The sequence below is a fragment of the Copidosoma floridanum genome, unplaced genomic scaffold (genome assembly GCF_036245765.1).
Source record: "Copidosoma floridanum isolate Cflo_tuat_1 unplaced genomic scaffold, Cflo_Japanese_pri ptg000009l, whole genome shotgun sequence".
Classification (NCBI taxonomy): domain Eukaryota; kingdom Metazoa; phylum Arthropoda; class Insecta; order Hymenoptera; family Encyrtidae; genus Copidosoma; species Copidosoma floridanum.
Window position 1 is genome coordinate 4,828,871 of NW_028321886.1, and position 20,520 is coordinate 4,849,390.

Consider the following 20,520-nt stretch of genomic DNA (forward strand, 5'->3'; position numbering starts at 1 on the left):
GATCATTGGGGAGTGCCGGGTTGTAAATCCGTCAAAGGGGGGGATCCTCTCGTTTGACGGACGCGTCTCGTTGTGCCGCGTGACGCTGCTTCTTTCCTTGTTACATCGCCAAGAAATTATAATATGCACGTGTATATATAAGTATACACAAGAGGCTCCTTGTCGGCAAATCGATCGGTATATGTGATTGCAAAGTTGGACGTATACGCGTGTTATACTATTGTCATTGTAACTATTTTCATGGACAATCGTTGCGTTGTTCGCCTGTCGGGCTGTCGAGGGGCTTTCTAATGCTCGAGAAAACGATGTACATAAATGTAATTTACTCCCTCGTGATTGATTTTTTTTTTTTTTTTTTTTTCCCATAAACCGGGGATCGGGTTACGGATCGGCGAATCCACCTTACATGAGCAGATGTCTCGAATCGGGGGGATCATCGTCGAGAAGAGGCGTAAATGATGATTCATCATCAGAAATCGAAACAGCCCATAATTCATCCTTGGGGCGCATACGTAGACAGATTTTTTTGACCCCACCGGTATATAAACGACACGGCGCCAATCGTCGTGTGTATCCTAAATCACCATCTCGTCGTTACAAGCCCGCGCGATTTTAACGGCATAAAAACCAGGGAAAATTAATACCAAAGGCAAACACGTGGCGCGCCGCGTATTTAAATGTTTATATACACGATACGCGGGCATTTCTATATAATACGTGTGTGTATACTCTTTCCCAATTAATCGCGTCCATCTCTAGCTCGAGGGCCATCACGTCCATACGCACCATCCATCCTCGATGCGCTGCAAGGCATTCGAAAGTCATCCCTGCATCATTTGCCACCATTGCGTATTTATTATTATTATTATTATTAGTTTTGTTATTATCATCATCATATACCAATACCCGCGCGTACGGGCGCGGCTTTCGTCTTTCCCCGTGTACAACGTCGTCTCCTCGCATGGGTGTGTATGCACATCACTTGTTGCATAGGTGTAGGTAAACAACATTAGCCGCGTCCGTGGATGGACAAATTTTCTCTCTCGCCATCTCTTGTGACTTTTATAGCGCGAAGCATTGAGCTCGCCAACGTGAGAACACCAACGCCTGTGGGACAATGTTGTATTATATTATATGGCAGCTGTCCGCGCGCAAATACATGTATTTGCTGAGTGTGAGGCATGAAATTTTATACATAGAGGGGGGGATTTCGAGCCCACTGAGTTTTATCAAGGAGACGCGATAGATGTAGGTTTATTTTCGATCATTTGTATATTTACATTCTTATACGTGTGCATCGGAGGATTCGCGTAATTGGCTGAGCATATATAGTATTGTGGTTTTGAGCACTATGAAAAAAACTGAGGTTTTTTTTTTTTTTTTAACGGATTTTCACTTTCGCGAGTGAATAAATAAAAAAGTTATGAATGATAATGAAAAGGAATGGTTAATCCAAGTAAAATAAATAAAAACTATACATGTGTATATATGTATACTTGTAAGTACAGACAATCGCGTACGTAAACATGATAGAATAGTCGGGATGGACAATGACCTTTTGCAGCCGTGAGAGGATGACGAAAGTTGGTTTTCTGTGCGCGCGTGGGTATATACATCCACGTCGTGTTTACAACCATTTGTATCCATATACGTTGAATGTTGCCAGTCTAAATTGTCATCACTCATACTTCGCGCAGAGGCAATTACCAAGTTAGCCAGACACGAGTGACGTATGTATTACCTTTTACTTTTTTTTTCTTTCTTTTTCTTATAGTTAACGATGCTCGTAGGGGTGTATGATGCACATGATTAAAAATAACCCAAAACACCTTTCACTCGGCGTGACATAAACTACAACACCTGTTACACATTTTACAATAAATTTTTTTATGTTTTTTTTTTTCCTTCTTTAAGCAACAGTATCGTTTGCAATTCAATAAGTATACGTGTCTAAGTACGCGGGAGTGTAATTTACGGGCTTGAATTCACACACAAGTGCAAATACCCACAACTTTATCGAGCCGTAGGTCGGTAGCTGCCGTTGCACATACATGTATATATATATACGCGAAGCATCGGTTTTAAATGCAAGTCACGAGAGAAAAAGCCGGCAGCAGCGGTCGCGTGACTTGGCACCAACCCACAACTACCTATGTACTCTTGCCTCGAGATGCGCTGAGAAAGGCTGCCCACGTTTATGTATCGCTTCGATCTTCAAACAAAAAGAAAGCTGGCCCAACTTACCGGTGCTTTCGGAGGATAATTTTTTTTTTTTTTTTTTTTTTTTTTTTTTTCACTGCCACTCGGATAAATTAACAAAGGCCGAACACGTTAAGGTCTTTTTTTATTCTTTGCACTTAGTCAACGTAATAACAAAAACTCAGGTGTAAATTATCGTCTATGGCCAACAATACTTGTACGCAGCGATCGAAAGCCGTTGCAAAGCTCATCGCGCAACGAGGCAACCCGATGGCGGGGGATATTTTTATGCGTGATTAATAAGCTCCAACTCGTAGGTACACAAAATTCGTTACGTAAAGAAAAGGCAGTGTGCACCGGCGCGCAAAAACGCCCACGAGCCGCATCGCCGAGTGGAAAATTAACGAGCTTTTGGGGGGAGGGGGGAAGAAAACAATAAACACCGAACGCGTCCATCCGACCGTACAATCATCTTTGTATACACGAACGCGACCGCACCACTTGCGGATCTTTTTTATATACGTACGAGGTATGCGTATGTCCAATAGCCTCGTATTGTGCGTGAGTACATACAATTTGTAAGTGGGCATACGAAGGCAGCGGCCGGCGGTTAAGCTCGTTTCGAACGCGGAAACCTCCGTTGCGGTCATCACCCGGTCTCTTTGTCATTTTCCCAGAGTTTTCTCTCTCTCTCTCTTGGTGCGCGTACACGGGATTTAAACTCGAACGCACTCTGGTTTTGATAAGCTATAGAGATATCATGTGTACCTATATTGCGATAGAGAGGAACATCACCGTGCACTTTCGCCCCTCGTGACTGCATCGGAAGCGAGTGTATTATAGGTACTGTATATGGGTACAATCGTTTCACTTTTGATTACCGATCCCCTTGCGATTCGCACGGAAAAGCTCTTTCCCCCTCTCCCCCACACACTTTTATATATATAGTACTTCAATCAAATTACACTTTGGTACCGATAAAAATTGAAAAGATCGGTAAACCGATCTGCCGATCTCGGGGAACTATCTCTGAACGCGTGACGTAAAAAATCGTTATAAATTTCTCACGCCCCTGTACCGATATAAGTCCTTCCTATATGTAAGTACCCTTTGGAGCTTTTAATTGTGCCGGTGCAATGTGCTTCCGCACGTTTTGACTCGCGTTGTGCACGTGACGAGGTTTCGCGCACGTGATACGCAGCCTGCGTGACCGTTATAATTTTAACGAAACGGCACGATTATTATCATCATCATTCGATCGTAGCAATGTTTTTTGTTTTTTTTTTTTTTATTAACAACACTGTTGCTTCTCCGGGTGTTTTGACCCACGGAGCCTCGTTACTGCTTCGGCGCTGCCGATACGTGTACTTACACCGAGAGGCGGGTCCAAAAAAGAGTATGGGGGCACACAGATTCTCCTCTCTCTCTCTCTCTCTCTGCATGCCGCGTACTTTCTCTCTTATTAGGCGTACTTACCTCTTGGTATGTATGTACGTATGTATATGTATGTGGGTATACCAGGCGAAAGACGAAAATGAAAGTGCACTTGGGATTCTTTCGAGAAAAAGCATCCGCAACTCTGGGCGAGTGTACAATACATAGGCCTACGTGATTCTTCGGTATATATACACAGGTGTATTTTGTGTCAATACGCCGACATCCTGTTATAGATGAAACATTTTATTTCAAGATGAATAAAAGAAAGTATATGTATATTTAACATTAAAAGCGCGTATGTGGGCTCTTCTCTCCTTATTATTGATTTTTATTTATTGAAAAATTTGCGTACACACCGTATTATATTACAAAGTAATGCGCGCGCGTGTGGTGGCAAACGTTTTCCTGGATTGGAAAAAAAAAAATAATAATAATAATAAATGGAGAAAATTTCTCGAATTACTTGTACTTGGCTCGTATTCATTTTAGCGGTGAATCACGAGTGAATTAATTTTACCTGCGGCGTACGCGCATCAATTAGGCAAACGCAAATGAGGAATCAATTGAAAATCCCATGCGGTAAATCAAGACTTTAATTACAAGAGGAGTGTATCTCAAAGAAACACGATAGATCGGAAAGTTTAGACTAATACTCCGGTGCACGGGGTAAACAAGATGATTAAAGAGAAAGAATCGAGCGGAGATCTTTGATGAGCAAATTTTTCGGCATACTTAGTATGGAGAAAAGATAACGCCCATACCGATGCCGAGTTTGTGTGTATGTTGATGATTGAGTGTATCGGTAACGCGTGTTGATTTGCTTGTATGGAATAAAGTTGATTAACAACCATAGGAGCGAATATACATCCATAATGTACCCTATATAGCGATGGAGAGACAAAATAGCGCTTCTCTCTGAACTCCCAAGTCCGCACGAGTCTTTCGCAGCCTTGGCTACGAGAAAAATGTGGCTGAGCAGATGTGCGAAAAAAGTGCTAGTGACGCGCGCAATTTTTGCAAGAAAAGTCGTAAGTACGAGTGCGTACACGTACCCACACGTATACCTCGACCAAGTATTATACGTATGCGTACAAAAGAGTCAATACATAGGGAAAAGTGCCATTTCCGATTTTCTTTTCGTTTTTGTTTCGTCCGTCTCGCTGAAATTCTCACGCTATGTGCATAGCACTCGGGATGTAATGTTTTCGGTCCTCCCGGCACTTTGTACCTAATATAGACGTACGTGTATAATACGTTTACGTGCGCGCTCCGAGGCGAATGGCAATTATCGATGATTGAAGTTTAAGTAACTGTTGTTGTTTCGCTGCAGGGATAATACATAAATATATGTGTATATTACAGTCTCCGGCATATCACGCATGTGTATATTGTTTCGGAGGATTAGCTGTTTTTTTTCTTTGTTTTTCTCAAGTCGCGCCTTTTCGTACGTTATTACGTATTAGCGTATACCATCATCCGTGACAGTGAGCGGGAAAATGAAAGAAAAAACAGAAACACAATACTCGTATGATATTATACACACGCCCGTGGATCGGAGGATTTTTATTTGATTAACGGGTGCCGGCTGTAAGTACACCTGCGGGTTCAATTTGGATCCATGAATTTCGGAAAACAATAATACCGGCGGGCTTTGACGGCTGACGGGTCCGTTCCCACACGATGAGTGAAACAGAGAGGCGCTTAACATTATTATGTATGTATGCGGTATGGTGTCACGTCTGGGCTACTTTTAACATCCGTTTATGTACGTGGGCACATTCCTGCGGATTATTCCCAAGCGAGTCAAATTTTCCTTTGGCCCCCCAGGAATGTGGAAGAGAAAAAGAAAAACAGTCGAGCTAAACAACGCTTTCTCTACACAGTTCGGTCCTTCAAAAGTCTTTTTTTCCTTTCAAAGGTACCTCACGCGCCAGTACATGTACACCCACTCGAGCGTGTGTATACATGTATATATACATCAAGTGCGTGTATTATAAATGTTGTAACGACTCTTTGAGAATCCGATTTATCATGTATCTCCATCTCACGCTCCCCCCCCCCCATTACATATCAATATCATGTATACACCTATAACTGATTAGAATACCTCACAGGATAGGTACAAGTGGGTATCGGTACACGTACGCGGTACTTGTGTACATTATAATTATTATTATATATGTACATACACAATATCGCCCTTTCAAATGATTAAGATCACTATAGGAGTTTTATTCTTCTCTCCTGCCTCTATAATATGTATGGTATACCTATACATTATATGTATTTCAATGTCTAACGTCACGAATAATGACACTGGTGGCACAGATCTGACGCCGCGTATGTATCGTATTTCACACGAATAACAAAATTCACCTACTCTCTGTATGTATTTAATTATATATATATGTCGCCTTACGAATGCAAATTAATCCGTATATGGTGTATAAATCTTATTTGATAGAGATGAACGAGGGACATTAATGCGTTAAAAAAAAAGAGCGCACCGAAGGCGTGTACACAGCACTTTTGGTGCTTTCCGTATATCAACCATGGAGCTCCTCTCTCGCCCGTCCGCAGAAATGCCGATTTAAATGAGTCCATCGAAGAGGAGGAGAAAGACGAATCTTCATAATTGTCTTTTCCCTTTTGTGCGCTCCTTGTGCATGTATATAGCCACACGTTTTCCAAACTCCGATCGCGCGCGCGTGTGTAAACGACAGCAGTGCAAATATGTATATATATATGTAAATGGCATTTAACCCGCGAGGGAGAGAAAAAAAAAAAAGAGGCGCCTCTACCATGTAGCTTCGAGTCTAATACACGAGATAACGGAGAAGAGGTCGAGCGCGAAGAAAGTCCCTTTCTCGCATTGCCGCATACACGTATATACATACACACGCGAAGGGGGCCTATACGAAGAATGTGTGTTGCGGCACCTTTATAACACCACCTTCACGCTATTCTCTCACGCATCTCGCGGTCTACGTGTACCTATATACACATAGGCCCTGTATATCATATACCGATCTCTTTTACGTAAGCTGCGGTGCGTTATGCGATTTCGCGCCTCCTACACCCCGTATATGTACGGGCATGAACCATAAGTGCAACGAAAGGATGGAAAAAAAAAGTCTGACGCTTCGGGTGTACGTATGTAAATTTTTTTTTTTTTTTTTTTTTTTTTTCGCCAAGCGCGCGGGGAGCCTAATTGTACTCCCGTGGCGAGTGTCAGCTTGTGTATACGTGTACACCCGCGCTAATTAATCAGCCCGCACGTGCAGCCTTTCGCGCATTCGACGGGATTAATTAAGCCACGGCTATTGTTTATCGCCTCTGGGCGCGGTGCACCACCTATACGTGTCGTGTGTTGCGCCGTTGTTTGTAAGCATACATATACACACATGCGCATTTGTTACTGTTTCTACAACTGTTGCACCGTGTGCCAAAGGGGAAGGAAAAATATACTAAACATGTAGGAGTCATTTATCGTGTATACGTGTATAAAAGAGAAAGTGATGAATCGAGTTTCGCTGCCGGTTGTCCTGTAGCATTATATATATACGTATAATGTACTTCATTGAGAATCAAGTGTCCGATTGATCGGCAGCAAATGTGGTCCGAGTCCACGAAAGCCTATACGCGAATTAATTTTGCTGCTCGAAAAATCAATCTATAATATAATAAATAAACAACACGGTGTACCTGCAGTACTTTATTACATTGTCATTTTACTTCTATTGGATTAGGGTGATGCAGTTCGAAATTTAATCGCTGAATATTTGCTACACGGAAATCGGTTGGACGCATCGATCGAGTACGTCATACTTGATTAGATTAGATTATAGATTAATTCTTTATTCAAACCTTGTGGTACAACCACGTATGGTTCTCAAATAATTTACAGATAATTAATAGAATATATACGCCATGTGTACGCAAGTATATATATATTACTTGAGTATACATATATACGCCGACAAAAATATGCGATCCCCAAGCTGACCCGTGCACCAAAATATGAGAAAATAAAAACACACACACACACAAATGAATTGTAAATTTGTTCACCTATATACATTATGTAATATTATGGCAGATAACGACAGCAGTGTTGCTAGCGACGCTGGCCCTCGCCGGCGCCGTGCATCCCTTGGACCTCGTGGAGGACCTTGTGGCGTCGCCCTCGAGCCAACAGGAGAGCTCGCCGATCGCCCCGCCCCCGGTGAAGCTCGACAAGAACCTCCGGCGAGCTCTGCTCAAGGCCCTCGTGGACCTCGAGGCTGAGTCGGCCGAGCAGCACCACCAGGAGCAAGAGGACCAACAACAATCGACCACCAGCGGTGCCGAGGACAAGCCAACCGAGCGGCCGGCGGTCGACGAGGACCGGTACGACTTTTTCGAGATATCGAAGCAGAAGAGCGCGAGCTTCTCCTTCGACAGTTTCCCGGGAGACGACGAGCCCCCGAGCGAGGACAAGCTGCAGAACTCGAGCTTCGTCGAGAGCGACAGGTACGCGACGCGGAAGGACGAGGGCCCCAAGTCAAACAGCATACACCAGGACCCGCCCAAGGATTACACCAAGGGCGTGCAGGTGAGCCTTTTTCCATCTTCGTCTATTGTATGATGCGTGGGGGGAAAAGGGGCCCAGTACAAAATGGCACTCGATGAATCGCTGAATCGAGATACCGATCACCGCGGGTTTTACCAAATCGTGTGCAGGGTATAGTACGATGTCGCGCGCGAGCCAAAGGGTATACGATTTTACTGTATTTTGTAAATTCAGATTTATGGCTTTACTCGTCATTTTTCTCCTTTTGCCATTGTGCGAGTATTTGATACCGACATGGTGTACGAGATTAAAATTTACAACTCCGGGATTACTGGACCATACAACGATTGTATCTCCCTCGTCGAGACCTCGCGTTGGTCGTGTGGTCGCGCCCGCAAAAAAACCCTACTGTTACATCGTGGGAAGCACAATCACAATCACTTGGTGTAAAATGTACTTTTATACCTAATATTAAATTTTTACACCTTAACCATAAGTGAATTATATCATTTCACGATATTTTTGTATTTTTTGTATTTTTTGTATTTTTTTCTTGGCAACAGTACAAAAGGTATTTACTGTAACGATGTGTTTAAATTCATCCTTGCGGTGTGAAAAAAAAAAAAAAACAAAAAAAAAAAAAGATTCAATAAAAGTATGATGTTTGCGTCAAAGTCGTTATAATATCTATCGTAGTATTAATACCACATGGGATTGTTAAAAGCGTGACTAGTCCCTTAACACTCGTGATGCTCGTGAGGTCGTGAGTCCTTTCTGCACATTCACGTCACATTGTGCACTCGTGTATACATGTATAAACATTTAATAAAAAAAAAAAAAAAAAAAAATTCGCTTGCATTTCTCGAGTATCCAAGTCACGGGCCACGTCGAATATACGTGCTCGCTCGTATAAATAATACTACTGCATCCTCGAGGCGCTAACAATTCCCTGCATCATCGCGGCTTTACGTAAGTTTTTCCCACATCGTGGCGTGGCTTTTGCTTCGGTAACAATTCTCGCGTATCATATATGGGCACACAACGATCCGTACTTTTATAATATATTGAACGTGCCAGTGTGAAATATTGCGTAGAATCGAGAGTCAGCGCGCGCGCGCGTGAAACTATATACTTAATTAATAAAATCCTCGGCATTTGGGCGTAAAAAGGAGGATAAAAGTAAGCGCCGCTCATTTCGCGCGCGAGTTGTTTTCTATGGGTATACTTACATACCCGCGGTGCAACTCAATCGAGTCTATTAATAACAAAATAGTCCATCATCGAGCGTAGCTATTATCGCACTTTTGGCATTTTCTTTCCCATAACTCGTCGCACACGGCTATTTTCTTAACCCCCGTCCATCACGGCACGCGGTTTCTCCTCTCCGGTTCGAGAGAAGAGGAGAAAACTTCGCTATACGTCGTAAATACAATTTTTCACTCCCACCGAACTGTTGTTTTCCAACCGCCGGAGTGTACGGTTATTGTGTACGCGCGGCAAATTGCCGGTCATTAACGTTTGGACGTTTTCTCGAAAAAAAAAAAAAAAACGCGCAGCTGCTCCTGATTTATCGCCCCCGCGCGGGAGAAGAATTTTACTTTTCGAGTGAAAACAACGCACGAGAGAGAATGTTAGGTATAGTGTCGTAGTGAAAACAAAGAAAACGTAAATTTCATTGATGAGTGCGAAAAAAAAAAAAAAAAAATACGTCAATAGCCGTCCACCGCACGTGTTTTCCACCCTAGGTCCACCACGTGGTGTCCTCGGAGAAGGCCTCGGCGATCTACGAAACGAAGCCATCGTTGCCAGCCGAGCACCAGTTCCTCGAGAGCGCAGAGTCGCGCAACCCGGTCGTCCCCGGTTCAACCACGAGCAGCAGCACCAGCACGAGCAGCACCAGCCAAATCCAGAAGAGCGTGACTTTTGCACCGGTGGTGGAAACGCTGACGGCGAGCGCGAGCGGTAACGTGGCCGCGGCCGCAGCCAACGCCCTTGTCGCGCCCCGGCCTTCACCGTCGACCAAGCTGGACAACGAGGCTGGCTCGAATAGCAACGCGACCAACCGAGCCCGAGCCAACTCTGGCACGAAGATCGCGAGCAACAAGCAAGAGTCGGCCGAGGAGGTGAGGATCTTCCAGGCGCCCCTCGTCGCCGCGTTCACCGTCCAGCAGGACGAGCGCGGAGTGCCCAGGAGCGTCGTGCCCCTGTACCGCGCCGCTCGCAACGGCACCGGCCACGAGCAGCCCCTCACCCTCCAGGAGCAGCTAGATTTCAAGCAACGCCTCCTCGAGAAGCAGCTCCTCCAGTTGCAGGCCCAGCAGCTCCAGCAGACCCAGTTCCTCATACGCCAACGCCAGGCCTACGAGGAGCAGCTCCGCCAGAAGCAGCAACAGCACGAGTTCTACCTCCAACAGCAACAACAGCAGCAACAGCAACAACAGCGTTTATTACTCCAGCAGCAGTTTGGGCCCCCGGCATTGCCTGGCTTCCAGGCCCAGCCACAGCTGAGCTTCGTCCAACAGCTGCCCCATCAGCAAAACCCGTTCCTCCAGCAGCAGCCGTCCTTCAAAGCGACGAGTGTCCAGCTCCAGCCCAGCCTGAGCCTCGAAGTGCCGAGTGTGGTGTCAGCCCCGCCCTTCCAGTCCAGTTCCCAGGTTTTGCGCGGCCTACAGCAACTACCACCCCAGCCTCAGCAATTCCAGCCGTTCAACGTTCACCAACAACTTGAGTTCCAGCAGCCGCCCTCCCTGGCTGCCCCGGTCACGAGGTTCAACCGGCAGGAGGCCTTCAACTCCGTGGGCAACTTTGGCTTCAACAGCTTGTTCCCCGTCAACGAGGACAAGACCGCGTTTAGAAACAACAACAACAACAACAAGCAACAGCACTTTGTTCAGGCCAGACCGGCGGTGCCCCAGCAGCAGCTGCCCGTGCAGAGTCATGGCTTCAACTTTGTGCCCTTCAGGCAGCAGCAGCAGCAGAGGCCGTTCGGCCAAACGCCCACGACTCCGGCGCGCCAGATACAGGACCTCCTCTTCCAGTCGGGCATAGCCGGGGACCTCCAAGGTGCCGGCACGCGCAACCACCAGGAGGACATCAACATCGTCTCTAAGGTCCTGGCGCTCAACGTCGGGGCTTTGCCGGCCGCTGGACTCCAAAGGACGAAAGCCAACGGCTTCGCTGCCCAACACCTGCAGTTCGGTGTGCTGAAGAAGAAGTGAGGACGCCTTGGCGAGACATCTGATGCGAGAGAGTGATCGATTCTAGTTTTTTTTTTTTTTTTTTTTTTTTTTTCTCTTTTTTTCCCCCCTCAGTGATTGTGCGCCGATTGTGTCCACCGAGCCATGATATTCGTTTTTCTGCGCCGTGTGAACGCACGCATGTTGACCACACTTATTTTACGGTTTTGAACCTCGAAATTTTTTAACACAATTTTACTTCATTATTTGTATCGCTCAAGTAAACATAAGAAGAAGAAAAAAAGTAAATTACGTATAATCAACAAAGTGTGCGCGAGCGCATGACAGAGACAACATGAGACTTTTATAACATTAACAATAGCAATACATATTATTATTATTATAAATATTATTATTATTATTATTATTATTATTATTATTATTTCCAGCTAGCGGAACTCGCGCTATGCTAAACGTAACGAAGAGAATATTGAGAGTTCGTATTCTTAAGTACTTAATGTTGTACATATATTCAAAGTGAGTTGGAGTTCCGTTGCCTTATTGTTCTTATTCGCGTTCACATTTATATATACATCACATGACTATATTACCAGCAGCTTCACTGTCTCTCATCTTACGCGTTGTCGTGGAAAACTTTTGTCCATTCATAGTCTATTATTTTTTTAAATATTACTTGTTGTAAAGAAAAATGCATGTATACCATGGATTTTATTATAAAATGTATTAAGTTATTGCATTTTATTTTGTACTAATTATTGGGTATGAAAATATTCTTTTATGGGCGAAAATTTTTCCAACACCTATATTTTCCTCTCCCGTAGACTTAATAACAATTAAACAGCCGACAAAAAAATATATCAAAGAATGAATTCAATAGCTAACACAATTTAATAACTGATTTACAAAACAACTTTCTCAGCTGTAAGAGTTTATATATATATATAAAAAAAACTATGAAAAGAAGAAACAAATAACGTAACATTTTACGTTTAAAATATCTACTGTTTGAATAAACACTGTAATTAATTTTAATCAATTTTTATAATAATCAAATTATATTAAAATTAAGCGTCATGTTTTTGTATATGAATGTACGTATTTCGTGCATGTACCTGTAAAAAAAATCATGAAAACTCATCTGTTATGTATGTTATTTAAATAAATGAATTTTAACTCGATGAAAGTTAATCAGATGATAGAAAGGGGCAGGGGAATGAGAATTAAAAAAAGGGGGAATATGACTGTCCCAAAACAGTATGACGTTTCCAAAATATGTCTATTCTCCAAAACAATAGTAGTTTTCGTACCTGGTGGCGCATGTCTCCAGGGCAAGCACAAGGCTGGTGGTTGCCCTGGTTGGATGCACACCTGGTGCGAACTTTATTTTTCCTACCGAGGGCACACCCAACCGTCAAAGTAGCCCAAGGTAGGAAAAAATTTTTTTTCCTCCTCCGGGTGGTAAGTGAGGGCCGAACGTACTTTCAGCTTTCAGTGCCTTTTTTACGGGCGGAAAGTGAAACCTCCTGGACAGTAAGTTTCAGGTACCATACGCAATCTCCAAGAGAGCCATGACTATATAGACCTCTTCTCCACGATCTCGCGCATAATATGCATCCACCACCTTCCCCGCCTCAATTTTAATTGTTATCCGTCTTATCTGTAGGCTGCTAATGCAGCGACGCTCACTGTTAGTTTTTGTTCGTCAGTGTACCGATTTTTCCTTATCCCACACCATATTCCTTCCTGTCTGATTTTTAAGTGTCGAGTGTCGCAAAAGAAAGAACGTAATAACGCTATGATATACAAATAAAAAGGTATAGAACTAGATAATTTTGTCCCTCTGTGACGGAACATTGGGGTTGTCGAGTTTTTATACGATTGTTTATGAAAAAGTGATTAAAATATAACCATGAATACACCACACACTTTGTGTTAAAAGATGGTACGATTTTCGTTTGCGTGACAAGTATTTTATTGGAATGAGGTTTAACACATTTTTTGCCTTTTTTTTTTGTTTGATATTATGTTTTTACCAATTCTATATACAAAAGTTGATTCGGCTGCAAAATTTGCACTTCTCTCATTTGCTTGATTTTTCGAAGTACATTTATGACAATATGACACGCTTGTTATTTTAAGTGAAATATTGTATGATTGTAAAAGCGATAATTTGAAACACAAATCACCGCAGGTCTTAGTTTTTTTTTTCTTTTTTTTTTTTTCACTTTACAACTTACTTTTAATTTAATGTAACGAGGATATAAGGTATAAAGCGTTAAATTGTTGATAAATAAGGGTAAATAGTAACAACGAGAAGAAAAATACCAAAAAAACAAAAGAAAGCGGTGTTAAAAAAACATAATAAAAAATCTCTTCCAGTTAAACTTTTTTTTTCTTACACATTCAAACATTCGTTCTCTTTTATTAAAGAATTAAAACTCTAATTATTCATTTAATAGAAAAACTACTCTATTTTTTATACTTCTTATGAATAGTAAGCATTGACAGTTATGCCAACAAGATACGAAATTTTTCATTAATACAATAAGTAATGACAAATTAATGTTTTCAGTGACATTAAATTTTCAACATTCGACGTCTGTGCTCAATCAAAAAATTTCGTTCATGTAAATTTTTCCTATCGCCATTTCATCTAGTGTTGTAGATAATTTCATTAAAAGCCTTCTTGATACTGCTTCGAATCCAATCTAGTTTGAATGACCTCTAGCTGTCGTTTTGCTTCACACTGTGGGAAGTTTTGAAGATCGTAGTACTGAGGTGCTATTTTCAACAACCAATCAGCTGAAATGGCAACGAAATTATTATAAACTACTTCAAATTACTTTTATCATTAAATGACATGACACTTACGTTTAATGTCGGTCACTGTTCTGATATAATTTTTCGTAGTAAGCACAAACTCGTTATAAATAACCCAATCGGGTTTATGATCCAGACAAGTACTTGGGTGAAGTTGCACTATTTGATTATCTTTGATGGTCAAATAATGTCCAGTTCTTTCCAAATGCGCAACCTAAAATATATATACGATTCGTAAGTTTGATTACTAAGATAGATTGGATATTTGCCACCACGGGTTATTACCTGCATAAAGAATCCATTGACAAGCGCTTTCCTGATATTTATGTAATAGTCCTTGGATGTAAAATCCGTGGACGTCCGTTTCAGCTGGAAACGGTCCATGATTCTACTCAGCTGCTGCCTAACATTGTCGCCACTTTTCAAAGATCTATAGTTTACAAAGTTGTCATAGCACCATTGCGGATCTTCCTGATCTATAAAAATATTTAGAAGGACGTTTATTTGTACGTTTTGAGGAAAAAAAAAAAGTTAACAAGTTTATTAATGCTCACTTTGCTTGAATGCATGGTACACGTTGAGTAATGTGAGATGATCGCCATCGATATGCGCAAAACGCATCTTCGCTTCGTCCGCAGCTTTCTTCGCCTCGTTAGGCCTTACAAAACACTGTGGGACTAATAACATGTCAATCCTCATTAGAAAAACCAGATGACCTGATTAAACTCTTAAATGGTACTTGAGCCCAATACGGGAATTAATCTAGTGACTACATAAATATATGTATAACACTTACGAGACAAAGGCAAATCAAAATAAAGAAAAGAAATGCATCTTCTAAACTCATTTAAGAATCTTAGAATGTATAAAATTACAAGCAATCCCTGACGATTTTTCATACCTGACAACATAGCTGTGATGCTTAGAATTTCATTGCTGCAATTGTGATTGCAGGAGGCAATCAGCATTTTGGCTAGTTGTGGATCCAGTGGAAACTCGGCCATAATTGCACCCAAATCCGTTAGATTACCGTCATCGTCCAATGCAGCGAGATAATTCAACAGTTCCAATGCTCGCATCAACGTCTCTGGTGCAGGGGGATCCATAAAGTCAAAATGTACCTAAAAAATAGAAAAAAACAAAAAAAATCAAATGCTTGTCTTAAAATTGTGAAAAGTTAAAAAAAAAAAAAAAAAAAAAGTGTAAAAAAGCGCCAAACTCACCAGATCGTCGATGCCGAGTTTCTTAAGCTGTAACACAACGCTACCAAGATTCGATCTGAGAATTTCAGGATAAGTATTCTCCTGCATCTCGTTTTTGTACGCTTTCTCCGTATACAAACGGAAACACTTTCCTGGCCGAGTTCTACCGGCCCGACCGGCTCTCTGCTGAGCTGAGGCCTTGCTTATCGGCGAGACGAGCAAAGACTCCACGCGAATCCTGGGATTGTATACTTTCTGTTTGGCAAAGCCGGGATCTATGACGAAGACGACGCCGTCGATAGTGAGCGACGTCTCGGCGATGTTGGTCGAAACAACGACCTTCCGGCCGATGCCACCGTTCGATTTGGTGGGTGGCGCAGGCTCGAAGATGCGCTGCTGCAGATTGGGCGGTAGAGTCGAGTATAGCGGTATGCACTTGAGCTCTCCAACCTCGGGTCCGAGACTGTCCATCTCGCGCTTAATGCGCTTGCAAGCCTCTTCTATCTCTTCCTGGCCAGTGAGGAAGAGCAGCAGATCACCCGGTACTTCCTCGCACACGTGGATCTGGACGACGGTTCGAATGGCCGCCTCGAGATAGTCTCGTTCGGGCTCTGGAGTGTAGAAAATTTCGACGGGATGCGTTCTACCAGGCACATTCATGAGGGGCGCGTTGTCAAAGTATTGCTGAAACTTGCCAGCGTCGAGGGTAGCACTCATGATGACGAGTTTTAGATCCGAGCGCTGCTTGATGACCTCTTTCAATACACCCATGAGTAAGTCAGTGGCGAGCGTTCTTTCGTGAGCCTCGTCGAGCAGTATTACCTGGTATGCGTCCAACATTGGATCCGACATGCCTTCACGAAGCAACATACCTAGGATGAATGAAAAAAAGGTTATTGGTACTACAAGTATTGTTTTTATCATTCACAGCATACACGAAAATCAAAGAGACACACCGTCTGTCATGTATTTGAGGATTGTCTTGGCTGAACTGCAATCTTCAAAACGAATGCTGTATCCAACTTCTTGACCTAGAGCCACATCCATTTCCTCCGAGACTCTCTGGGCCACGCTCATTGCAGCTACTCGCCTCGGTTGTGTGCAAGCAACAGCCTTGTTGCCGGTGCTTTTTGAGTATTCCACGCACCATTGTGGAATCTGTGTTGTTTTGCCGGAACCTGTTTCACCTACAAGTACAATGCACTGGTGCTGGGCCAGCAGACGCATGAAATCGGCTCTGTACTCAAAGACAGGCAAAGTGATTCTTTTTTTGTAGAATTCATGGTAACGTGGCGTAAAAGGCAAGCCAGTGTATGGGTTTACATTAGCCGGATTCTTTTGCACTGCTGTAAATAATGGTGGTATAGCTGATATTTTAGTCACTGCTGCACCATCGCTACAAATAAAGAAAAAAAAAAGATTTCAAGTTAATTTATCCAACGTGGTTTTATAAAATGAAAATTGAAATATTTCTATGCAACAGAACTATGTATGTGAGATATGAGAAATATTACCAAAATTAAAAAGATTATACTTAGTAAGAGTGATCACATGAAAAAAAAAAAAGAAAAAAACTGGACCAAAAAGTTGAAGTTTAATTGTGTACAATCAGTAGGTGGGTTGTTGGGTAACATCAATCAAAATAATAAATTTGATACTTATAATTATATATACATATTATATATATATATATTTACACAACTATGTTTCTCTGCTCCAATTATGAAGGCTTTAATTCACTCAGAGGATAAAAAATTTGGAATCACATGTGTATAAACAAGCTCTATATGTATGAATAAATTAACTTCATGTAGTTTAACTATGTTGTATGTCTCACATCCAAGTCCTGCCTTTTGTACCAAGTCATGCATGGACTGTGTATACGTAGTGTTTACGATTTCACGTCAATATTAATTACTTAAATAATCCCTTTACGAGGAGCTCTTAATAAAAAAAAAAAGAAAAAAAAAATCATCTTGAAATAATAAGCACGTGTAAATGTTGTACAACTTACGTTCTCCTCTTGACGTACGGGTCGACAACTTCGATCCGCCGCTTAGACATGGCTTTTTCCTGTCGTTCAAACAATAATTTTATCCAATACTTGAATAAACTGACGACACTTGAAACAAAGGAGAGAAACAAAAATTAGGCTGCTCCGAGTTGTTACACGATGACGCCTTGTCACGCTCCGAGATTCAACTGTGGTTGCTGTAACTGCAAGACTGTAGAACTTTGCCTCCGACTCAATGGGGACACTGGGGATGACGCGAGTGTCGTGTCCCCGACTCCCCGAGACGATGATGTTCGCGACGACGGACGACGAACGACATACATACACCACGAGGCACGAGGGTCACAAAATGGCAAGCAAATAATCACGATGCTACCGCTGCAGTACGGATCAAGTCCGCCATACTTGTTTTAGATAATGTAACTATATAAATACATACAAAGTGTATCAATGTGTGGGTAAATTTAGAGAACTATACATATGTATATATATTGAATTAATTTACTAGAGTATATACTACATAGAAACTATTGGAGAGGTGGAGACTGCAAAGAGATTGTAAATTTGTAATGGCATGTACTCATACGATTTCCAAATCAATGTTCTATTTCCAAAGTGTAGTACTTAATAGTTGTAGACACGCCAATCGTAGAATTTATAGATTAATTGTAAAACTAGTTCAGTCAGTATGGAATGTTGGCAGCAATGGCAGCAGATTCCAATAGGTTCGTTTGGGGCTTAGCTTGGAGGAGCTCCGAGCTGCTCCAAGCTAATCCCCAAACGAACCTAATGAATTTTTTAACAGGTAAGCATGGAAATTCGATTTTATTTTTCTATAAATACATATCTTTGCCTTATTAGAAAATTACTCTGTTTATACAATATTATATGATACACAGTACAAACGAATGTTTGTTAAAAATTCCATGATCCATTCGCAATTGGTCATTTCAAAAAATCTCTAGTTTAATACAGCGCGTATTTCATTTGAGCAAAGAGAAACAAATGTTTAAAAAACATTCAAGTTTTTCATAACGTATATGGCTTCGTTATCGCATCCAAATAATAATGTACTTCTGTCGATGTCAATGCTGTTCACAGGTTTATGCAGTGTATGCAATGAATTCACTTGTAATTTTCCTTTGTTTCCTATTGTACACAACCAATGGGTATCTGTAGTATCTGAGGACAAACGTTGATATAAAGCACACTAAAAATAGTTGACGATTTTGACTCTTTAAACATTATAATTTTACCTAATTGTAATTTTGAATGCTGAGAATTGTTCCAGTGCCACACTTCACCAGTGATTGAGCAAGTGTAAAGATTTTCCGGTCTGTCCGGGTGGAACGCGATTTCACTGATGCTATTGGAGTGAGCACTTAATTGACTAATTGGATATGTTTTATATCGTAGATCCCAGACTGTAAGACTTCCATCTCCTGCACCAGCAACAACTATATGTTTTTGCGTGGGATGATGGGCAATACACATTGCTTCTGTCTGCAAAAAATTAATTATGATTATGAAGCAAGTCATTAGTTAATAACAAATTGGGAAAAAAAAAAAAATTACTTTTACTTGTTCTGAAAGCATGACAGTGGTCGTTGGTGCATCTTGATCGCTGCGCAAGTCCCATACTTTCATGTGTCCCCTAATGTTGCCAGTAAGAATTTCATTGTGCCTCAAAAAGTCAACACAATACAAAGAACAACTGTCAGCATTATCTAGAGAAAAAAAAAAATCAAGATTCTTCATGAAGCAATCCATCAATATTTTACTACTTAACTAATTAATAAACGTACCAATGCTCCTAACTGGGTCATTTTTCTGTGCTGTGAGAAAATTTATCCTGCCATCTTCCCCAACAGTGACAATATCCTGCCCAAACGTTGCTAATGCTGTACAAGAAACTGATTGTCTATTGCTGTAGTGCAGTAAAAACTATTAAAATATCAATGAAAAATCATAAGATTGACAGAAATTGTATCAACTTACTTTAATCTGTGTAGTTTGTCCCAAGAGTGATGTTCTTTAATCTCTGGATAGGGAACATCTTGGAGTTTCATTATTTTAGCATAACCGGCTGAAGATGAGAAAACAAACGTATCATAACTAATAAATTTGATTTCAGTAACATCGCCCAAAACTAAACTTGAAGATATGTTTTTAGGGTACAATTCGTCTTCCTCATTTTTTTGAAACATCCAGTAACCAATTTTATTGACCTGAGTGATAAGCAACATAAATCTTGAGTCAAAAACATGCGATTATTATAGATGCAAGTAATAAACACGCCAGAGAGAATAATTAAAGAATAATAATAACAACAAAGCAAGTATTTAACAAATTAATCAAACTTTTGATTAACAAAGCACTTGAGGTTATAGAACTCCATACCGGGTCGTCCCAACTGCCAGTGACAAAATATCTGGCATCTTCGAAGTTTTCGTGCTTAAACCTGACCTTGTTGATTTTTTCCGAGGCAAAAACACACTGGACGTTTTCCGTCATATTAATACATCAATTTTTGTTTTGAAAAAAAAAAAAGAGGTTGCAACAGTACAAAATAGAGTATAGGCGGGATCACACACACACGATAATTTTTTTCACTTGATCATTACGAACTTCGAACGTTTCTTCCTTGGCGCGTGTGTGACGTCCGCGCGCTCGAGTTTTCAAATTTCGATTGGCATCGATAATGAATCGATTTATATCAAAACGAATCGATTATCGATGGTTTTGAATTTTCAAAAGCAAAAAAAAAAATAAAAGCACGCACAAAGACAACAAAATAAAGTAAGTGTACGATTTATATTTAGAAAAGGGTAAAAAGACATAAACTACTACGGGGTGATGCTTTTCTCGCGGTTTTCGGCCTCTGTTTACCATATTATTCTCAGTTCTCGATCCGAGAGGGCAACGTACTCACTTGACGGCTGTACGATTTCGGAGTTGGACAAGATGTTCAAAGTGAATTTTGTCATGTGTTTTGTACTCACGATTGTTAGCTCGGACAATAGCGTCGATGGCCCAACCGAAGACCCAATCGCAAAAAATGGTAAGACCATCGAAAACGCCGTTTTGTTGAAGAAAAAA

General features: G+C 41.4%; 3 protein-coding genes across 3 annotated transcripts; 1 reads left to right on the forward strand and 2 right to left on the reverse strand.

Annotated features, from left to right (window-relative positions):
- The first annotated feature begins 1,574 nt into the window (after positions 1 to 1,574).
- On the forward strand, positions 1,575 to 11,736 carry LOC106640597 (uncharacterized). Its single transcript, XM_089589740.1, has 4 exons — positions 1,575 to 1,583; positions 1,716 to 1,730; positions 7,736 to 8,230; positions 9,934 to 11,736. The coding sequence occupies exons 1-4, from the start codon at positions 1,575 to 1,577 to the stop codon at positions 11,404 to 11,406; spliced, it is 1,992 nt and encodes a 663-aa protein (XP_089445866.1). The 3' UTR covers positions 11,407 to 11,736.
- A 2,055-nt stretch (positions 11,737 to 13,791) lies between these two features.
- Positions 13,792 to 17,846, reverse strand: Dhx15 (DEAH-box helicase 15). The gene is made up of 8 exons (XM_014354927.2): positions 17,422 to 17,846; positions 16,364 to 16,803; positions 15,429 to 16,279; positions 15,107 to 15,326; positions 14,760 to 14,882; positions 14,491 to 14,681; positions 14,257 to 14,419; positions 13,792 to 14,187 (listed from the first exon to the last, which is right to left on the reverse strand). Exons 1-8 carry the CDS (start codon positions 17,469 to 17,471, stop codon positions 14,060 to 14,062), a joined length of 2,166 nt encoding a protein of 721 aa, XP_014210413.2. The 5' UTR covers positions 17,472 to 17,846; the 3' UTR covers positions 13,792 to 14,059.
- A 431-nt stretch (positions 17,847 to 18,277) lies between these two features.
- Positions 18,278 to 20,041, reverse strand: LOC106641105 (nucleoporin Nup43). The gene is made up of 6 exons (XM_014355357.2): positions 19,822 to 20,041; positions 19,420 to 19,649; positions 19,227 to 19,348; positions 18,997 to 19,148; positions 18,678 to 18,924; positions 18,278 to 18,603 (listed from the first exon to the last, which is right to left on the reverse strand). The coding sequence occupies exons 1-6, from the start codon at positions 19,933 to 19,935 to the stop codon at positions 18,431 to 18,433; spliced, it is 1,038 nt and encodes a 345-aa protein (XP_014210843.2). The 5' UTR covers positions 19,936 to 20,041; the 3' UTR covers positions 18,278 to 18,430.
- Positions 20,042 to 20,520: the final 479 nt, after the last annotated feature.

Coding starts and splice junctions, on each gene's coding strand:
- LOC106641105 (XM_014355357.2), bottom strand. CDS start 19,935: ATGACGGAAAACGTCCAGTGTGTTTTTGCCTCGGAAAAAATCAACAAG. Junction 19,149..19,226: donor TGACCCAGTTAGGAGCATTG/GTACGTTTATTA, acceptor TTTTTTCTCTAG/ATAATGCTGACAGTTGTTCT. Junction 18,604..18,677: donor GCATTCAAAATTACAATTAG/GTAAAATTATAA, acceptor GTTTGTCCTCAG/ATACTACAGATACCCATTGG.
- LOC106640597 (XM_089589740.1), top strand. Junction 8,231..9,933: donor ATTACACCAAGGGCGTGCAG/GTGAGCCTTTTT, acceptor TTTCCACCCTAG/GTCCACCACGTGGTGTCCTC.
- Dhx15 (XM_014354927.2), bottom strand. CDS start 17,471: ATGTCTAAGCGGCGGATCGAAGTTGTCGACCCGTACGTCAAGAGGAGA. Junction 14,682..14,759: donor GTACCATGCATTCAAGCAAA/GTGAGCATTAAT, acceptor ATATTTTTATAG/ATCAGGAAGATCCGCAATGG. Junction 14,420..14,490: donor TCAATGGATTCTTTATGCAG/GTAATAACCCGT, acceptor TATATATTTTAG/GTTGCGCATTTGGAAAGAAC.